At 46.5% G+C, this 22089-nt stretch overlaps 1 protein-coding gene across 3 annotated transcripts in view; it reads right to left on the reverse strand.

Annotated features, from left to right (window-relative positions):
* The window catches only part of HMMR (hyaluronan mediated motility receptor), a 261939-nt gene that overhangs the window by 165120 nt on the left and 74730 nt on the right, over window positions 1-22089 (reverse strand). For all 3 annotated transcript variants that reach the window (XM_069199359.1, XM_069199357.1, XM_069199358.1), the window contains exons 8-10: window positions 13022-13087; window positions 4366-4439; window positions 4113-4199 (exon numbers count right to left, since the gene is read on the reverse strand). In XM_069199359.1, coding sequence (XP_069055460.1) covers window positions 4113-4199; window positions 4366-4439; window positions 13022-13087 — 227 coding nt within the window. The remainder of the gene's footprint in view (window positions 1-4112; window positions 4200-4365; window positions 4440-13021; window positions 13088-22089) is intronic.

Consider the following 22089-nt stretch of genomic DNA (forward strand, 5'->3'; position numbering starts at 1 on the left):
TTCCTCGGGGAAACCTCCACTTGGGCAAGGGAGAGGGACTCCTGGGGGTCACTTCTCCAGTGAAAGTCCGGTCCTTCAGGTCCTGGGGGCTGCGGGTGCAGGGTCTCTCCCAGGCGTCGGGACTTAGGATTCAAAGAGTCGCGGTCAGGGGAAGCCTCGGGATTCCCTCTGCAGGCGGCGCTGTGGGGGCTCAGGGGGGACAGGTTTTTGTACTCACAGTCTTAGAGTAGTCCTGGGGTCCCTCCTGAGGTGTTGGATCGCCACCAGCCGAGTCGGGGTCGCCGGGTGCAGTGTTGCAAGTCTCACGCTTCTTGCGGGGAGCTTGCAGGGTTCTTTAAAGCTGCTGGAAACAAAGTTGCAGCTTTTCTTGGAGCAGGTCCGCTGTCCTCTGGAGTTTCTTGTCTTTTCGAAGCAGGGGCAGTCCTCAGAGGATGTCGAGGTCGCTGGTCCCTTTGGAAGGCGTCGCTGGAGCAGGATCTTTGGAAGGCAGGAGACAGGCCGGTGAGTTTCTGGAGCCAAGGCAGTTGTCGTCTTCTGGTCTTCCTCTGCAGGGGTTTTTCAGCTAGGCAGTCCTTCTTGTAGTTGCAGGAATCTAATTTTCTAGGGTTCAGGGTAGCCCTTAAATACTAAATTTAAGGGCATGTTTAGGTCTGGGGGGTTAGTAGCCAATGGCTACTAGCCCTGCGGGTGGGTACACCCTCTTTGTGCCTCCTCCCAAGGGGAGGGGGTCACAATCCTAACCCTATTGGGGGAATCCTCCATCTGCAAGATGGAGGATTTCTAAAAGTTAGAGTCACTTCAGCTCAGGACACCTTAGGGGCTGTCCTGACTGGCCAGTGACTCCTCCTTGTTGCTTTCTTTGTTCCCTCCAGCCTTGCCGCCAAAAGTGGGGGCCGTGGCCGGAGGGGGCGGGCAACTCCACTAAGCTGGAGTGCCCTGCTGGGCTGTGACAAAGGGGTGAGCCTTTGAGGCTCACCGCCAGGTGTCACAGCTCCTGCCTGGGGGAGGTGTTAGCATCTCCACCCAGTGCAGGCTTTGTTACTGGCCTCAGAGTGACAAAGGCACTCTCCCCATGGGGCCAGCAACATGTCTCTAGTGTGGCAGGCTGCTGGAACCAGTCAGCCTACACAGCTAGTTGGTTAAGTTTCAGGGGGCACCTCTAAGGTGCCCTCTGTGGTGTATTTTACACTAAAATGTACACTGGCATCAGTGTGCATTTATTGTGCTGAGAAGTTTGATACCAAACTTCCCAGTTTTCAGTGTAGCCATTATGGTGCTGTGGAGTTCGTGTAAAACAGACTCCCAGACCATATACTCTTATGGCTACCCTGCACTTACAATGTCTAAGGTTTTGTTTAGACACTGTAGGGGCACAGTGCTCATGCACTGGTACCCTCGCCTATGGTATAGTGCACCCTGCCTTAGGGCTGTAAGGCCTGCTAGAGGGGTGTCTTACCTATACTGCATAGGCAGTGAGAGGCTGGCATGGCACCCTGAGGGGAGTGCCATGTCGACTTACTCATTTTGTTCTCACTAGCACACACAGGCTTGTAAGCAGTGTGTCTGTGCTGAGTGAGGGGTCTCTAGGGTGGCATAAGACATGCTGCAGCCCTTAGAGACCTTCCTTGGCATCAGGGCCCTTGGTACTAGAAGTACCAGTTACAAGGGACTTATCTGAATGCCAGGGTGTGCCATTTGTGGATACAATGGTACATTTTAGGTGAAGGAACACTGGTGCTGGGGCCTGGTTAGCAGGGTCCCAGCACACTTCTCAGTCAAGTCAGCATCAGTATCAGGCAAAAAGTGGGGGGTAACTGCAACAGGGAGCCATTTCTTTACAACTAGTCATTGCAATTGAGTTTAATCCCATAAATGCCACACTGGTAAACTGCAAAAATAAGGTCACACATCTTTTTGTAGTTCCACTAAGGGACTTTTTGGGGGCAGAGACTAAGAATGCAAAATTACTTCCTTGCCAACATGCCTTTGCTAAACACACACTCCAGCTCTTTCCATCAATTGTGAGTTCACCAATGCCACTCACAAACAAGCCACTCAAACCTATATGTCAGCTGGGATGGAAATATTAAACAAGTAAACTCACTGGGCACAGCAAGTAACAAATTTGCAACACCCTTTTCCCTGATTTTTGGCAAGACAGTCTTGGTTCTGATGGATGAACGGGGTGGGAGAATTTGTGCCATCATGTCAGACAGTTGGTTGGCACAGGCTTCAATACTATTAAAAGGTACATTACCCTGCCCGGTACTGGCGCTGTTGACTGGCTCCACCGTTCCTCAACTGGACCAGCGGGATGGACTATGCTACCACAGCTGATTGGAGTATAAATCCATGGGTTGCCCATAAAACATCAAAAGGTTTGGGGCGAATGGGTGGTTTATTCAGAGACTATTATCTAGGGACAGCACTCTTTAGTTGACTTTAAGTTGGATGCGCACTACTGCAGCACTGTTGCCTTAATTGTTGTGGTTTTCCTGTAAATAGTTTGAAAACTAATAAACATTTGGGGAAAAATAAAATATGTGCCTCCGAACTTCTTATCACAAGTCTCTGCTTTGGTATCCCCCACCGTAATGCCCCAGGAAGGTGTGCAAATTTAGAGAAAGTCACCCTATAGTTTGTCTGCTTTTGCCTTGGCATGCAAAGCTAGATTTACCAGTCTGCTACTACTAGTAGTAGATTCCACAGGATACTTGTTTAAATATACAGGTTTATTGTAAGGCATCAGGCAATACTTTGCGTGAAAAGGACTAAGTTGAGAGCTATAAACCCCAAACAATTTAAATAAATGTTAAGTCCTCTAAACCACTGGTGTTGACACCACAGCAAACAGACTGATTTGGAAAACGTTTTCACTTTAGCAGGTCTAGAAATATGACAGGTCAACATAACAAAATAACATTCTTCCTGCCTATTCTCAGTGAAGCCTCACAACTCTCCTCCTAAATTTCCCTCAGGACAATGAATGTATATGGTAAAGAGTAAGGGGCCGGGTACACAGTCCTGACACTTCTTCCAGATGTGTAAGAGACAAATCCTCATACAGATGTATAAGTCAGTGTTTTCCAAACTGTAGATCTGGAAAGAATGCGATAAAAAAGCCTATAAATTCTGCGTTTTACGGTTTCGAGAGGTCAAACCTCAGGCATCTTCTGACAAACTGCTGCTTACTCTTAACATGACACTGGAGTTTATTTCTGACTGAAGGAAGAGTTTTTCAAGTGGATTATGAGACAATCTTGCTGGAGTAAAGGGATCATGAAAGGAATGGCTGTATGATTTGTTTTTTTTCAACAAAATATAAATACCTGAACTATTCGCACTCAGGCGAGCAAAGATTAAGCAAATGTTTGTAATTTTGAAGTGTGTTGGAAACAAATTTGAATAGGGAAAAAAATCAAGACTTTACATGTTGATGCAAACTATAAATATTAACAGAAATCCAATCTCCACCAATATCATTTGTGTGTTCTATAGTTCACAGTAAAACTGTATGGCTGTGCAAAGTTAGTGGCCATTTCAATGAAATGTGTTGTCTAAATGACAAAGCGCTATCAAACAAAGCTTTAATTGCACACACAAACATTTTTTAGCTCCTTTTCATGGTCATTTAAAAATAGTGTGAAAGTTAATAAGTCAGTTTAAAAAGTGGGTCGCGATTCAAAACAGTTTGGGACCCACTGGTTTAAGTAATCAAATCAGAGCTGTGCCCATTTCAGCTACACTTAACAGCAGGTTAGCCAGAATGACAAAAGGCTGGGCTAGTGTTCATGAAGACTAGATGCAGTGAGACTTTTTTAGCTATACCAGACCATGAAGCATGTATATCCAGGCTAAACCACTATTCAGCAATACCTAGGATAAGTGAAAGCTGTACTGTTTCCATTAAAATGCCTTTTTCTCCTCCCCTTTCTTGAAATCTTGACAAGAGAACTCTGCCAATGCATTTCATGATGGTGTGTGTAAGAAACGGGCTGGTAGCATTTAGAACGATTCATATCCACCTGTTCAAAGATAGGGACTATAAAAGACCTACATCGGAATTCTAGAATAGACTGTACTAATGAATTTAACAAATTTGAGTAACATACCTGAATTTGTTTCTCCATGTTCAATTTTGCCATCTTCATCGCATTTTCAAACTCGACAGTTTTGGTGTTCATTTGTAAGCGTATCTCCTAGAGAATAAGAAGCACTTTTTTAGTTGCAAACTCTACAGCAATGATAAGTCTGATAAAGTAAACTATTACTAATGGAGGAATTAAACTGAGCGTTTGTTAGTCCATTGCTTGAAAAGCATTACTTGAGCTCATACAGGATAAAAACAAATCCTAAATCACTCACTTGAATCTGTTCCTGTGAATCAGAGAGATAGCCATGAAGGGTCTTATTTTCTGCACGCAACTCCTTTATTAAAGCTGGCAGAGCGAGTTTTTTGAAGGAAGAGGGGTGGGGGAGAAGAGAAACTGATTATGCACTGTGACAATCATGTATACAAATAGTATCACTACATGTTTAGTGAAAAAAGAAGACAAAGATTCTCCCCCTCTCTCCCCCTCTCTCCCCCTCTCTAATCTCTATATATACACACACATTTTTTTTTTTGGAAAGACACAAATGCCATAACAAGTGGAGAAAGAAAATCTATACCAAAACAACGTGTAACATTTCATGCTCCTTCTGCCACCAATAAACCACCTTTAAAGCATACTCTACAGCCCAAGACCCCTGCTGAACAGAATCACAAAATATTTTACCACAAACTGTTCCTCTGCTGGAGCAAGGAGTCTTGGACTTTAGCACACAAATGCGGACTACATCTCAAACATTTACATTACAGCCCAACCGGTGCAAACTGAAATCTGCAGTCCTGTCTTTAGTAGCTTAAAACCATGGCAAATAAGAACAAGTTAGTCACGTATGGTAACACTGCATCTAGGGGATACTCTAAATTCAGATTCCTCATCTTTAGAATATTCCCCAACTACTAGGCAGAATCCAGAAAGCTTTCATTAATCCTATTGCGGACTGCCAAGTGGTGCAATGCACCTACATCCCACCCCAGAAATGTCAAAGCAGTAACATAAGTTCACTGCCATTCAACATTTTTTGTGCTTTCTAAAGCTGAGCATTTACCAAATATTGTCAATGTGTAGACCTCCGGTAATTTTGGGATGCTAAGAACATTCTACTCCACAGAAAGGGAATGTAGTGCGGAATCCCTCAAAGAACATTACTCAATTTAAGTTATTAGATTGCTGATAAATACTTCTAACCACATATTCTGCACCTTTAGAGTAAATACCAAAGCTTTACCTCCTAAAGCGGAAGGGTCTGTGGAATGGGTTCAAATTACAAAGTCCAGCATGACCAGTTAGGCAAAATACTATTCCCATCTAACCCAGCAGTCAAAGCAGTAGTGTTTGGAAACCTGCATAGACACCCACGTCATAGCCCAGCAGATAGCCAGTATGTAAGACTGGGCTTTTTCCTGGTATTTGATGCAACTCTGACAGAAGTGCACTTGGTTCCTGCTAACCAGGTCCCCGTTCTTTTGCCAAATATGCATAATTGGTCTCCCAATTGGCAATATCTTTGGCAGCCCTGTAAGTCCCTAGTAAATGGTCCCTAGGGATGGGTAGCAAAGTTGGCCCAAGGGCTGCAGCATGTATTGTGCCACCCTTCACCTAGTTCATGCAGACTGCCATTGCAGGCTGTGAATCTTGATGCAACTTAAAGTGAAAACACGACATGGCACACAACGCCCACTAACACTGCATTCAATACATGTAAGTCACCCCTACAGCAGACCTTCAAGCCCTACAGCAGGGTGCATTAGAATACATGTGGACATATCTGCAACAGCAGGTACTCCCATGCGATGTCTGTCGATTCATAGACATGAGTGATTAGGCAAGCCATTTTAAGTACATGTGCTGGACACACAAGAGTTCCCCAGGTACATGATGGCTTAATTGAAACTAGGGATGTTAGGTATCAAACATATTGTATTAATAAACCCTCACTGATTGCAGTGATGAATTGATTACATGAACCCAGATAGGTTTTTTCAGGGGGAACCTCTAAGGTGCTATCTACAACTAGTGTTTTGTCTGACTGCTGTTAACCAGCCTGCCACAGACAGGAGTAGAGACCCCAGAGATAAGTAGCCCTTTGGCTACTACCCTACACTTACCTAAAGCCCTTAAAATCATCTGTATTTAGGGGAGCCCCTGCCACCAGAAAATTAGATGCTGTCGTCTTGAAAAATGACAGACCTTCAGGAGTCTCAAAAGCAATAACGGAGGACCAATAGCCGACTCGGCCGCAGCCCTTCCAGTCTGCTGTACTCAACAACTGCACCAAAGATGATCTGTTATGCAACTGCCTGTGCCTCCAAAAGCCTAGGAGAACCTGTCAGCCTTCAGTCCAAGTCCCAGGAACCCTTGTAGCATAACAGCTGCTCCCCTGCAGGCACATCAGAAGACCTGCAAGGACTCCAGACTGCCAAAACCAGGTACATGAAATCAGCCCCCCATCCAGAGCTTAAGTGGGCCAATGGTGCCAGCATAGTCTTCAGACCCTTCAGAGACAAAGCCCACTTCAGGGTTGCCAACTGTGGACTTCCCAAAAGGACTAGCAGTAGTTTTTATGCAGCGCCTCGACCCCCACCCCCCTGCAAGTGAGCAGTGACAAAAGAAAAAAAATAAAATACCCTAGGACACCTCTGCACATTGCCACCCCAAAGAGAAAAAGACCAAAGGTGTCCCTATGTGCCCCTGCATTGTGAGACCTGAAGCCCCTTGTGGGTTCAGCCAGACTGGTCCCCCCCAGTACCAGCATCTTTCTAAACTGACCTTTCCCCATAGTATAACATTAGGGCACCTGACACTGAACGCACTAGTACGTCTCAAGGTGATCTGTTGGTGCTGCCTTGGGCCTTGCCCCATCCTCACCTTTAGTTCGGAAGATTGGTCCTGTAAGTCACTGTAAAATTTTTTACATATTCTATGCCTTTCCTCCATAGGATAACATTAATGCTTCAGAAATTGCAAAATGCTTTTTTTTTCAAAGCCGTAAAAATTCATAACTCGAAATGTACTTACCCGATTGTGATTTCTTGGCGCCTAAATTATATGTAGATTAATGTTATTTATATAAATTGGCGTGGATTTCCTTATTGAGTTTTCCATCATTCACTGTGTCCATGCAGCAAATGTCTAGCACTCCTCTGATAAGCCTAAGGGTGTGTAACCAACACTATCCCTTAAGAGAGGGCCTTTAGACTGCTAGAGCAAGCACTGGTACAATTATAAGGGAACCCCTGGACACTCTGCATGGTATACCTCATTTTGGTATTCCATATAAAGAGCCAGCTTCCTAAAGCCAGGACACACACACACACACGCTGTAGGAAATAGCCCCTTTTTGACATGGTCACTCCCAATTTGTACCCAGTATTTCATGCAATTTTTACTTACGTGTACTAGGTTCCTGCTAACCAGGGCCAGATATTTCCCTAAAACTGTACAGTTGTTCCCCAATTGGCCATACCTTTGGCACCCCTGTAAGTCACTAGTAAACCTAGGGCATGGATACTAAGGAGGGTCCCTAAGGGCTGCATCTTGTATTGTGCCACCCTAAGGGACCACTCACCACACTCATGCAGACTTGTCTGCACCATTTCATAAAGCCTGCAGTGGCAAAATGAAAAGACGACATGGCACACAAGATGTGTGCCATGCCTGCAGACACTGCATGCAGTATGTGTCACCCTTACAGTCCTAAGGCAGGATGCTTTATACTACATGTGCGGACATACACGCATGAGCAAATGTGTTCTTGTGATGTCCAAGTAAATTCATAGGCATTACAAGTGAACAGGAAAGCCATGTACTGAGCACTAGTCAAAACGAGTTTCCTGCTACATAATGGCTTCACCCAATCCCATGGCGTTTGGTATCAAACGCCTTGCATTAATAAACCCACAAGGATTCCAGTGATTAATTTAATACATCCACCTAGAGGGTACCCAAGAGGTAGACCCCGAAACCTACTAGTCCTCTCATGTGCTGGCTGACTAGTACAGTCCAGTCCAGTCCAGTCCAGTCCACCACCACATCCAGGTTTCTGACCCGCTGTAGGTCAGAGCCCATGCTCTGAAGGCAGAAACAATGCCTGCTCCAGAGGAAAGTGTTCATACCCCCTGCAGCAAGATTTCTAGTGATGCAGCATACCAAGGCCAGGGATTTCAAAGTTCCTGCTGCCTCTGTGACCCCTGCATCTCCCAGACCTACAGGGTTCAACCACCTGCCCTGAGGACCATTTGGTACAAGGACAGGTAAGGAAGTTAACTATGCTAGGAGGTATGGAGTACACCCAGGTCCACACCCTTAAGTTGAGCTGCCTGATGTGCCCCACTCTAGGAAAATTCCACCATCTTAGTGATGGTCGAATTAGGAACTCTTGGCCAGGGTTATGCCCACTCCCCACAGGAAGTGGCCATATATGGGGTTTAGTGACCCCAAGGGTATGTAGCCCATTGGCTACTACAATTCACTCCCCGTAACGCCCCTAAATCTAGTATTGAGAGGAGCACTTGGCACCAGGAAAGCAGATTTGCCTGTCTGGAGAAGAAAGAAGGACTAACAGCCCACAACGTGAGAACTGAGGAGCAACTACTGACTTGGCACCACCCCTACGAGCCTGTCTGCTGTCCAACAATTGCACAGACCTGGTTTGTTCTGAAAGCGCCATCACCTCCAAAAGCTGTGGATGAGTGACCCACGACTTCTACTTACCAGAAACATTTCCCTTGGAGCTGCTTCTCTGCATGTTTGCAGGCACCAAAAGGACCCAAACGATAGCCTCTGCCAACGCAACTGCACCAGACAAAGCCACACTGCACAAGAGCACCCTAACCAGAATTTCCGTGAACCTACGTGGCCTCTGAGGCACAGAGACCTTCAAGAACTGTGCCCCATCTTGGGTTTAGCCAAACTGGACCCCATCAGTCCCTGCCTGCAGCCACACTGTCCCAATGCCTCCAAGCACCACTGTACCTGTGCCCCACAGCCCGAGGAGAAGTGGATCAACTGTGTCAACTGTACCCAAAGACCCTCCACAGCTGAGTCCCCTTTGGGTTTGGCCGGACTAGTCAGTCCATGCCTGCAGGCTGTTCAGGCTACCACAAATCGGTAGTGCTTCCTGCAGCATGACTCTGCCAGAGACATCGCCACAGTAGCCGAGACCTCCAGCACACGCTCCAGTGGATTAGTGTTGTTCCTGCATGCCTGAGAATTTTAAGGAGTGACCATCCCTGTGAGTTCAAGCCACTGAAGGTGTGCTGAAACCACCTCCATCAATTTCATAAAAATCAGAGAGACATGGATAGGGCCACTAGAATAAGGGCTATGAAGCGCTAAACAAATGTTACAATACTACCCAAAAGCAAAGGCTCTAAATGGCACATTTGAGAAGCTACGCCCATGCCACCAAGATAATTATGGTCAAAGTTATGGGTGTTTAAAGTGATCAATATGGAGGGCTCAACTAATATAAACTTCAAATGTGATATGCCTGGCGACATTCTCGGCAGTATTGTCAGGAAGATGGGACCAATTGCCCAGGAATCAGCCAGGCTAGACTGCAACCAGCCTTAATGTGGTAGGGGGTAGTTAGTTTTTCCCCCCCTCACTGACAGGGCTCAGCAAATTTTCATCTTCTAATACAGAAAAAGGCAGAGTCCAGGTCACATCCTCACAGTGGGGAAGGTGAGCACAACTGAACCAATTTCCTTGGATACCTCAAGGATTGGCAGAGCCTTTGTGACCAATCTCAATTTTGTAGGGAAAGATGCCACTTCTTTGCATACTTGTATATCTAATCCTGAGAAAGGGAGACTGGCAAGGGTCAGCAGGATAGGTCCAAACCCCCTGAAATCAGCAAGACTAGCCCAAAACAGGACAACCTGCTTAAAGTAGTAAAGGGATGTCTAATTTGTATCTTCACTGTGCCTGTAGGGCCCAAGGTTCTTGCATGAAGAGGACTAAGGCTCTGTACTCCCAGATTCATTTATTCTTCAGAGACTGGTAAAGGTTACATTACTGTAGGAAGTTGGCTCTGTATGTGCTATTTCAAAGTAAGGAATAGCATGCACAGAGTCCAAGGGTTCCCCTTAGAGGTAAGATAGTGTCAAAAAGAGATAATACTAATGCTCTATTTTGTGGTAGTCTGGTCGTGCAGTAGGCTTATCAAAGGAGTAGTGTTAAGCATTTGTTGTACATACACACAGGCAATAAATGAGGAACACACACTCAGAGACAAATCCAGGCCAATAGGTTTTGTTATAGAAAAATCTATTTTCTTAGTTTATTTTAAGAACCACAGGTTCAAATTCTACATGTAATATCTCATTTGAAAGGTATTGCAGGCAAGTACTTTTGGAACTTTGAATAATTACAGTAGCATATATACTTTTCACATAAAACACAATAAGCTGTTTTAAAAGTGGACACACTGCAATTTTCACAGTTCCTGGGGGAGGTAAGTTATTGTTAGTTTTAACAGGTAAGTAAATCACTTACAAGTCTCAGGTTTGGGTCCAAGGTAGCCCACTGTTGGGGGTTCAGAGCAACCCCAAAGTTACCACACCAGCAGCTCAGGGCCGGTCAGGTGCAGAGGTCAAAGAGGTGCCCAAAACACATTAGGCTTCAATGGAGAGAAGGGGGGTGCCCCGGTTTTAGTCTGCCAGCAGGTAAGTACCCGCGTCTTCGGAGGGCAGACCAGGGGGGTTTTGTAGGGCACCGGGGGGGACACAAGTCAGCACAAAAAGTACACCCTCAGCAGCGCGGGGGCGGCCGGGTGCAGTGTGCAAACATGCGTCGGGTTCTCTGTAGATTTCAATGAGAGATCAAGGGATCTCTTCAGCGGTGCAGGCAGGCAAGGGGGGGGCTCCTCGGGGTAGCCACCACCTGGGCAAGGGAGAGGGCCTCCTGGGGGTCACTCCTGCACAGAAGTTCCGTTCCTTCAGGTGCTGGGGGCTGCGGGTGCAGGGTCTTTTCCAGCCGTCTGTACTTTAGGTTCAGGCAGGGGGAGCCTGGGGATTCCCTCTGCAGGCGTCGCTGTGGGGGCTCAGGGGGGACAACTTTGGTTACTCACAGTCTCGGAGTCGCCAGAGGGTCCTCCCTGAGGTGTTGGTTCTCCACCAGTCGAGTCAGGGTCGCCGGGTGCAGTGTTGCAAGTCTCACGCTTCTTGCGGGGGAGTTGCAGGGGTCTTTAAATCTGCTCCTTTGAAACAAAGTTGCAGTCTTTTGGAGCAGGGCCGCTGTCCTCGGGAGTTCCTTGTTTTTCTTGAAGCAGGGTAGCCCTCTGAGGATTCAGAGGGCGCTGGTCCTTTGGAAAGCATCTCTGGAGCAGGTTTCTTTGGAAGGCAGGAGACAGGCCGGTAGGACTTGGGCCAAAGCAGTTGGTGTCTTCTATTCTTCCTCTGCAGGGGTTTTTCAGCTCAGCAGTCTTCTTCTTGTAGGTTTCAGGAATCTCAATTCTTAGGTTCAGGGAAGCCCTTAAATACTAAATTTAAGGGCGTGTTTAGGTCTGGGGGTTAGTAGCCAATGGCTACTAGCCCTGAGGATGGGTACACCCTCTTTGTGCCTCCTCCCAAGGGGAGGGGGTCACATTCTTATCCCTATTGGGGGAATCCTCCTTCTACAAGATGGAGGATTTCTAAAAGTCAGAGTCACCTCAGCTCAGGACATCTTAGGGGCTGTCCTGACTGGCCAGTGACTCCTCCTTGTTTTTCTCATTATCTCTCCTGGACTTGCCGCCAAAAGTGGGGGCTGGGTCCAGGAGGCGGGCATCTCCACTAGCTGGAGTGCCCTGGGGCATTGTAACACGAAGCTTGAGCCTTTGAAGCTCACTGCTAGGTGTTACAGTTCCTGCAGGGGGGAGGTGGGAAGCACCTCCACCCAGAGCAGGCTTGGTTTCTGTCCTCAGAGGGCACAAAGGCTCTCACCGCATGAGGTCAGAAACTCGTCTCTCAGCAGCAGGCTGGCACAGACCAGTCAGTCCTGCACTGAACAATTGGGTAAAATACAGGGGGCATCTCTAAGATGCTCTCTGTGTGCATTTTTTTATAAATCCAACACTGGCATCAGTGTGGGTTTATTATTCTGAGAAGTTTGATACTAAACTTCCCAGTATTCAGTGTAGCCATTATGGAGCTGTGGAGTTCGTTTTTGACAGACTCCCAGACCATATACTCTTATGGCTACCCTGCACTTACAATGTCTAAGGTTTTGCTTAGACACTGTAGGGGCATAGTGCTCATGCACTGGTGCCCTCACCTATGGTATAGTGCACCCTGCCTTAGGGCTGTAAGGCCTACTAGAGGGGTGACTTATCTATACTGCATAGGCAGTGTGAGGTTGGCATGGCACCCTGAGGGGAGTGCCATGTCGACTTACTCGTTTTGTTCTCATCAGCACACACAAGCTGGCAAGCAGGGTGTCTGTGCTGAGTGAGGGGTCCCCAGGGTGGCATAAGATATGCTGCAGCCCTTAGAGACCTTCCCTTGCATCAGGGCCCTTGGTACCAGGGGTACCAGTTACAAGGGACTTACCTGGATGCCAGGGTGTGCCAATTGTGGAATCAAAAGTACATTTTAGGTGAAAGAACACTGGTGCTGGGGCCTGGTTAGCAGGGTCCCAGCACACTTCTCAGTCAAGTCAGCATCAGTATCAGGCAAAAAGTGGGGGGTAACTGCAACAGGGAGCCATTTCTTTACAATTACCAAAAAAAGAATACTTAAGCGATCATAGCACATCGTTTTAATTCTAATTTGCTTGGAGAGCCTTTCATACTGGAAAAGCTTAAAACTCAAGTCAGATGACACAAAATAGAGCCACAGTTTCAAAAGGCATACCACTTTATCACACAAGCAGTAAAGATTGTAAAAAAATATTTCGAGAAGAAAAAAATAAGACGCCTTGTGCAAACTTACCATGCAATTTGTCCATTTCCATCACCAGTTCTTCACTCTGAAGTTTTCCTTCTTGGTGAACATACTCTAGAATACAATTAGGTACACATCTGAAGCTATGACGAGAGGGGATGTACATTTTCAATAATGGCCATTATTTGCACAAGAAATCCTTTATCCAATCAGAGTAGAAGAAAAACTCAAACACTGCACATTTCTTCTGAGTAGGCACAATTGCAAAACTATTTTAGGAAACCCAGATATACGCTTCTTTGAAGCAAACTAAAGTGGCAAATACTCATAAGCAGGAGAGGATGGCAAGTTTCATGTGATTTTGACTAGGGATATCTGAAATTTGCATCATTTGGTTTTGGGTATTTAAGCAAAATTTCAGGAAAATTACCGCAAATATGGTCAATTAGTGCTATATTTTAGTGTGAAATCCAGCATAGCATTAGTCTGAAGCGAGGGTGCATATTGAGCTTAAACAGCACCAAAAACTCAATTGCTACAAAAAGCTGCTCTCATTGTGCTCAACTTTTGCCATTAACAGCGGCATAATTACACAACATGGCATAATGTTCAACAAGCTAAATGCAAAAATCCACTAATAACGTCAGCATCAATCAAATTGCACCAGGGTCTAATTTTGACACAATTGAGACGTTTACAGATTGACATACTTGCCACAACAAAAGTAAGCCCCTTTACAGTACAGGAATAAGGCGCACAACTAGCAGTGGAATTATTTAAGCTCTTGTAGCCTGTAAGGACTGCACAATTGTTCCCTATTTTTTGTACAAACTTTCCACTTCTATACTCCTGTAAACTAGTTCATTGAAGTAGACTCCAGGTACCCCATTTGCTTTACTGTTAGTCATTTGGGGAAGGGGGATTTAGGAGGAAAAAAAAAAAAAAAAACCACAACAACACCACACACATCTTGGCACTAGGGGGAGCAAATATACTCACACTGAGTGCTGTGAGATGTATTTTAATGGAGGAAAAAGCTAGCTTTGATTTTTGTAAGTGTAATAAGTAGCTTACAATGTTTTTTGCGGACGCATGTAGTGGTTGAATTTGATTATTATGGCAGTAATAAACAAATCTTTTCCATTTGTTTGCTTAACAATGTCTTGTAGTAGGTTTTCTAGCTTGTTTAATGACCTCCATACATTCTTCTGTAAGGTCTAAATGTCCAAATTCTAAGACTTCAGGAGCCAGATTGCTAGATTGAGCGATGCTGGATTCGGGTGTCTGATCTGTTGTTTGTGTTGAGTTAACAGATCTGGTCTGTTTGGTAGTTTGATATGAGGTCCTACTGACAGATCTAGTAGTGTTGTGTACCATGGTTGGCGAGCCCAAGTTGGTGCTATTAGTATGAGTTTGTTTTGACTCCATTTGTTTACTAGATACGGAAGGAGTGGGAGAGGGGGGAAAGCATAAGCAAATATCCCTGACCAACTCATCCATAACGCATTGCCGTTGGAGTGAGGGTGCGGATACCTGGACGCAAAGTTTTGGCATTTTGCGTTTTCTTTTGTTGCGAATAAGTATTTGTGGTGTTCCCCAGCTTCGAAAGTAAGTTTGTAGTATCTGGGGATGAATTTCCCATTCGTGGGTTTGTTGGTGATCACGACTGAGAATGTCGGCTAACTGGTTTTGAATTCCTGGGATGTACTGTGCTATTAGGCGAATGGGATTGTGAATCGCCCAATGCCAAATCTTTTGTGCTAAGAGACACAGTTGTGATGTGTGTCCCTCCCTGTTTGTTTAGGTAATACATTGTTGTCATGTTGTCTGTTTTGACAAGAATGTGTTTGTGGGCTATTAGCGGTTGAAATGCTTTCAATGCTAGAAACACTGCTAACAGTTCTAAATGATTTATACGCAGTTGCCTTTGTTGAGCGTCCCATTGTCCCTGAATGCTGTGCTGTTTGAGGTGTGCTCCCCACCCTACCATTGAAGCATCTGTTGTGATCACGGATTGAGGCACAGGGTCTTGGAATGGCCGCCCTTGGTTTAATTTTATAGGATTCCGAGGAGTGTGTTTGTCGGTCTATCAACTCTAGATCTTGAAGTTGACCCTGTGCTTGTGTCGCTAGGCACTGTTGTAAGGGCCACATGTGTAGTCTTGCGTTTGGGACAATGGCTATGCATGAAGACATCATGCCTAGAAGTTTCATCACAAACCTCACTTGATAGTGTTGGTTTGGGTGCATGTTTAGTATGGCATTTTGGAATGCTTGTACCCTTTGTGGACTTGGAATGGCAATCCCTGTGTGTGTGTTGATTGTTGCTCCTAAGTATTGTTGTATTTGGCACGGTTGTAGATGTGATTTTTGGTAGTTTATAGAGAACCCTAGCTTGTGAAGGGTTTCTATGATGTATTTTGTGTGTAGAAGACACTGTTGCGGAGTGCTGGTTTTTATTAACCAATTGTCAAAGTAAGGGAATTCGTGCATGTGCTGCCTCCTGATATGAGCAGCTACTACCGCAAGGCATTTTGTGAATACTCTTGGTGCGGTTATCCCGAACTGTAAGACTTTGAATTCGTAATGCACGCCTTGGATTACAAACCTTAAGTATTTCCTGTGGGAAGGATGTATGGGTATGTGGAAGTAAGCATCCTTGAGATCGAATGTTGACATGTAGTTCTGTTTGAGCAAGGGAATCACGTCTTGAAGGGTTACCATGTGAAAGTGATCTGATTTCATGTAAAGATTTAGTGTTCTGAGGTCTAATATGGGTCTCAGTGTTTTGTCCTTTTTTGGAATTAGGAAATACAGGGAGTAAACACCTGTTCCTTTTTGATGGTTGGGTACTAGTTCTATTGCTTCTTTTTGTAACAATGCTTGGACTTCTATTTGTAACAGATCCAAGTGGTGTTTGGACATGTGTGCTCTTGGAGGCACATTTGGTGGTAATTGTAGGAATTCTATGCAATAACCATGTTGGATAATGGCTAGGACCCACGAGTCCATAGTTATGTCTTGCCAATTTTGGTAATAATCTGAGTCTTCTCCCCCCCCCCCCCCCCACAGGTGTTGTGTGTTGGGGGTTTGTGACGTTGGAGTCACTGTTTAGTTTGTGGGGTTTTTGAGCTTTGGAATTTCCCTCTTGGTTTAGGGAACTGTCCACCCCTATATTGTCCCCAAAAACCTCCTATTTGATATTGGCTTTGGTATGTGGGTCTGGCCTGTGAGGTGGAAGGTTCTGTGGCTTGGGCCCGAAACCCCCCCTCTAAAGTGTGGCTTCCTAAAAGTGCCTCTGCTCTATGGGGAATAGAGCGCGTCCATGGCTTTGGCCGTGTCAGTGTCTTCCTTTAGTTTGTCTATAACTGTATCCACCTCCGGCCCAAACAATTGTTGTCCGTTGAAAAGCATATTCAGCACAGCCTGCTGGATCTCTGGCTTAAATCCGGCGGCGCGTAGCCACGGGTGTCTCCGAATGGTGACCGCCGTGTTTAGTCCATAGCCGATCTTATTTGGTTGTTGGAGATACTTTGTCCCTCCTCTACAACCTGTTGAGCACACTTCTGGAACTCTTTGGGAAGGTGTTTAATGAAATGTTGCATTTCGTCTCAATGTGCCCTGTCGTATCTTGCCAGTAGAGCTTGCGAATTGGCAATTCGCCATTAATTGGCTGCCTGTGCTGCCAACCTTTTGCCTGCTGCATCGAATTTCTGACTTTGTCAGGTGGTGGTGCGTCCCCAGAAGTTTGGAGTTTGCCCTTTTCCGGGCCGCTCCTACTACCACTGAATCAGGAGTTAGTTGTTATATAATGTAAACAGGGTCCGTAGGGGGAGGTTTATATTACTTCTCCACCCTAGGTGTGACTGCTCTGCTCTTGACCGGGTCTTGAAAACACCTGTTTGGCGTGTTTTAACATGCCTGGTAACATTGGCAAGCTTTGGTATTGGCTATGGGTTGACAACAGGGTATTGAATAAAAAGTCATCTTCTATAGGTTCCGAATGTAATGCTACGTTGTGGAAAGTAGCTGCCCTGGTAACCACCTGCATATAAGCAGTACTGTCCTCTGGTGGTGATGGCCTTGCCAGGTAGCAGTCCGGACTATTATCAGAGACTGGTGCATCTTACAGATCCCATGCATCTGGGTCATCTTGGCTCATCCCTGTGTGCGTTGGTGACTGCATCATTGGGGGTGTTGCTATTGGGGACAGATGTGGTGAGGGCGGTGGCGATGGCTGTGGAGAAAATTGTGGTGGTGTTTTTTCTTTAGCCACCTTTGCTTTTGGCTGCATTTCAGTTTCATGGAATGCGAGCTTCCGCTTCATTTTAATTGGGGGAAGAGTTCTTATTTTCCCCGTGTCTTTTTGTATATGGAGCCTCCTCTGGGTATGGTCTGGCTCTCCCATCTCCAGTTCTTGTCCAAACTTGTGGCCTTGTAGTTGTGAGGAAAGGCCCTGTTCGTCCGTATAGGAGCTTTGTTTCGGCACCGAGGCTGGGTGTTTCGGCACCGAAACCTTCTCAGAAGTCTTTCGGCTCCGAAGAAACCTTTTTAGTTTTCGGGGTGCTGATCTCTCGGTGCAGAGTTTGGTCGGAGCCGGTATCTCGGTGCAGAGTATATTCTGAGCCGGTATCTCAACCGGAGTCTGATGTCTTCAGCTGCTGTGTGGTAAAGCCATGGCCTGTCGGCGGTGGCGTCCCCTGGGCCTTCATGATTTTTCGAGTGAGTTTTGGCCGGGGCAGGTTTACTCACGGTTTGTTGCCTCGTCGGCTGCTCACTCTCGGGCTTGTCCGAGTCCGAATCTGGGATGGAGAAGGTCTCCTCTTCTTCGACGTCGGGGTGTCTGGCTGGTGTCGACGCCATTTGAAGCCTTCGAGCTCTCCGGTCGCGCAGCGACTTCTTGGACCGAAATGCCCGACAGGCCTCGCACGTATCCTCTTTGTGTTCGGGGGACAAACACAGATTACAGACCAAGTGTTGGTCTGTATAAGGATACTTAGCGTGGCAATTGGGGCAGAAGCGGAATGGGGTCCGTTCCATGAGCCTTGAAGATGCACGCGGTCGGGCCAACCAGGCCCCGTCGAGGAGGGAAAGCCACGAAGGGCTGCCTGAGCTCTTTTCTTCGGTGTCGATGTGCTATGCCTAACCAAATACCGATCGCAAACAATACCGTCAAATTTTCCGCTTGTTAACTAACTTTTCCGAACCGAAATACGGAGCGAAGAGGAACACGTCCGAAACCCGATGGCGGAAAAAAAAAAAAACAATCTAAGATGGAGTCGACGCCCATGCGAAGTGGAGCCGAAAGGGGAGGAGTCCCTCGGTCTCGTGACTCGAAAAGACTTCTTCGAAGAAAAAGAACTTGTAACACTCAGAGCCCAACACTAGATGGCAGGATAATGCACAGCATGTGTATCTGCAGCTACACATGCCATCGAGAATATATATATATATATATATATATATAAGAGTGTGTGTCTTATTGCCTCTGTGTACAACAAATGCTTAGCACTACCTTCTCATAAACGGAACTGCTCACCCAGATTACCACAGAATAGAGCATTAGTCCTATCTACTTTTGCCTCTGCAAACACATTGGGGATTCACTGGACTCTCTGCATGGTTTACTTCTTTTTAGTACACCATACAGAGAGCCAGCCTCTTACACATGGGATCTAGTTCAGTTGGCTGGGGGATTTCAACAGTTCTGGAACAATTTTAAATAACCTTTATAGATGTTCGGGTTTTACAGGTAAACCTTTACACCCAAGGTTAAGCTGCAAACCAAAATCCCATTTTCAATGGATATCAAAAGTAACAGCTTTCAATGAGTGTTCCCATCCAACTGACAACTGTGATGGACAAGTCATCATTAAATTAAAGTAACCTAATGGATGTCACAGTGAGTGTTGGTACATCATGACAACTTCATCAGCCAGAAAAGGATTTTATTGTTAGTGAACTCCAGTGAAAAGTATTTGGATTGGATGACACCAGCTCATTAGTCACCAAGGACGTGAGCAGAGGGACTCGGAAGAGAAAGTTATTTACATCTGGTAACACTTTCTGGTGCATGCTCACTCCAACTGCATTTAGATTATCCCACAGTGTCAGACTAGATACAGGTGGTTTTTCAACATAGCTCCCAGTGCACCAATAGATGGCACCATGAAGCCCAACATCTACGTCACTCTGAAAGTGACGAGTGGAACCACATACAGGCGCAACCCAAGTGCACCGATGTCAGGTTCTTTCTGGACATAGTCTGCACCCACAAATGAAACTAATTGCTTGTGCCAATGTGCAGATCTCCAATTTGCAACCTTTAGATAGTAAAGCATCTATTACACACAGAATGAGGGAGGGCAATGAGGAATCTGCAGGTTACCTAGATTATCCACCAGAAACAGTTATTGAATGTAATTAACTTGCTCTTCTGATGGATACTTCTCAAAGCAGATTCCTCACCTTTCGAATAGATAGCAAAGCAGTACTTTCCCAGGGAAGAGTGTGGAGTAACAGTCCAAAAAGTCCTACAAATACCAGCCGAAATGCCCTTTCAATCAGACCTGTGGTAGTACTTTGTGAACATGCACACTGATGACAATGTTGCAGCCTGACATAAAAGAACCATCAGGGACAGGCAGTCCACAAGCAAATGCTGTTGCTACAGTAGCAACAGCCTTGGCCCCTTGTCCGCCACCCTTCTATAGACTGCTTTTGGCTATAATGTAGCAATTCCGAATGCAAAGGACAACCCAGCCCGACAATTATTGTAGGAAGTTGGCTCTGTATGTGCTATTTCAAAGTAAGGAATAGCATGCACAGAGTCCAAGGGTTCCCCTTAGAGGTAAAATAGTGGTAAAAATAGATAATACTAATGCTCTATTTTGTGGTAGTGTGGTCGAGCAGTAGGCTTATCCAAGGAGTAGTGTTAAGCATTTGTTGTACATACACATAGACAATAAATGAGGTACACACACTCTGAGACAAATCCAGCCAATAGGTTTTGTTATAGAAAAATATATTTTCTTAGTTTATTTTAAGAACCACAGGTTCAAATTTAACATGTAATATCTTGTTTGAAAGGTATTGCAGGTAAGTACATTAGGAACTTTGAATCATTTCAATTGCATGTATATTTTTCAAGTTATTGACAAATAGCTATTTCAAAAGTGGACACTTAGTGCAATTTTCACAGTTCCTGGGGGAGGTAAGTTTTTGTTAGTTTTACCAGGTAAGTAAGACACTTACAGGGTTCAGTTCTTGGTCCAAGGTAGCCCACCGTTGGGGGTTCAGAGCAACCCCAAAGTCACCACACCAGCAGCTCAGGGCCGGTCAGGTGCAGAGTTCAAAGTGGTGCCCAAAACGCATAGGCTAGAATGGAGAGAAGGGGGTGCCCCGGTTCCGGTCTGCTTGCAGGTAAGTACCCGCGTCTCCGGAGGGCAGACCAGGGGGGTTTTGTAGGGCACCGGGGGGGGGGGGGGGGGGGGGGGACACAAGCCCACACAGAAATTTCACCCTCAGCAGCGCGGGGGCGGCCGGGTGCAGTGTAGAAACAAGCGTCGGGTTTGCAATGTTAGTCTATGAGAGATCAAGGGATCTCTTTAGCGCTGCAGGCAGGCAAGGGGGGGCTTCCTCGGGGAAACCTCCACTTGGGCAAGGGAGAGGGACTCCTGGGGGTCACTTCTCCAGTGAAAGTCCGGTCCTTCAGGTCCTGGGGGCTGCGGGTGCAGGGTCTTTTCCAGGCGTCGGGACTTAGGTTTCAAAGAGTCGCGGTCAGGGGAAGCCTCGGGATTCCCTCTGCAGGCGGCACTGTGGGGGCTCAGGGGGGACAGGTTTTGGTACTCAGTCTTAGAGTAGTCCTGGGGTCCCTCCTGAGGTGTTGGATCTCCACCAGCCGAGTCGGGGTCGCCGGGTGCAGTGTTGCAAGTCTCACGCTTCTTGCGGGGAGCTTGCAGGGTTCTTTCAAAGCTGCTGGAAACAAAGTTGCAGCCTTTCTTGGAGCAGGTTCGCTGTCCTCGGGAGTTTCTTGTCTTTTCGAAGCAGGGGCAGTCCTCAGAGGATGTCGAGGTCGCTGGTCCCTTTGGAAGGCGTCGCTGGAGCAGGATCTTTGGAAGGCAGGAGACAGGCCGGTGAGTTTCTGGAGCCAAGGCAGTTGTCGTCTTCTGGTCTTCCTCTGCAGGGGTTTTCAGCTAGGCAGTCCTTCTTCTTGTAGTTGCAGGAATCTAATTTTCTAGGGTTCAGGGTAGCCCTTAAATACTAAATTTAAGGGCGTGTTTAGGTCTGGGGGGTTAGTAGCCAATGGCTACTAGCCCTGAGGGTGGGTACACCCTCTTTGTGCCTCCTCCCAAGGGGAGGGGGTCACAATCCTAACCCTATTGGGGGAATCCTCCATCTGCAAGATGGAGGATTTCTAAAAGTCAGAGTCACCTCAGGACACCTTAGGGGCTGTCCTGACTGGCCAGTGACTCCTCCCTGTTGCTTTCTTTGTTCCCTCCAGCCTTGCCGCCAAAAGTGGGGGCCGTGGCCGGAGGGGGCGGGCAACTCCACTAAGCTGGAGTGCCCTGCTGGACTGTGACAAAGGGGTGAGCCTTTGAGGCTCACCGCCAGGTGTCACAGCTCCTGCCTGGGGGAGGTGTTAGCATCTCCACCCAGTGCAGGCTTTGTTACTGGCCTCAGAGTGACAAAGGCACTCTCCCCATGGGGCCAGCAACATGTCTCTAGTGTGGCAGGCTGCTGGAACTGGTCAGCCTACACAGACAGTCGGTTAAGTTTCAGGGGGCACCTCTAAGGTGCCCTCTGGGGTGTATTTTGTAATAAAATGTACACTGGCATCAGTGTGCATTTATTGTGCTGAGAAGTTTGATACCAAACTTCCCAGTTTTCAGTGTAGCCATTATGGTGCTGTGGAGTTCGTGTTTGACAAACTCCCAGACCATATACTCTTATGGCTACCCTGCACTTACAATGTCTAAGGTTTTGTTTAGACACTGTAGGGGTACCATGCTCATGCACTGGTACCCTCACCTATGGTATAGTGCACCCTGCCTTAGGGCTGTAAGGCCTGCTAGAGGGGTGTCTTACCCATACTGCATAGGCAGTGAGAGGCTGGCA

The sequence above is a fragment of the Pleurodeles waltl genome, chromosome 7, assembly GCF_031143425.1.
Source record: "Pleurodeles waltl isolate 20211129_DDA chromosome 7, aPleWal1.hap1.20221129, whole genome shotgun sequence".
Taxonomy (NCBI): domain Eukaryota; kingdom Metazoa; phylum Chordata; class Amphibia; order Caudata; family Salamandridae; genus Pleurodeles; species Pleurodeles waltl.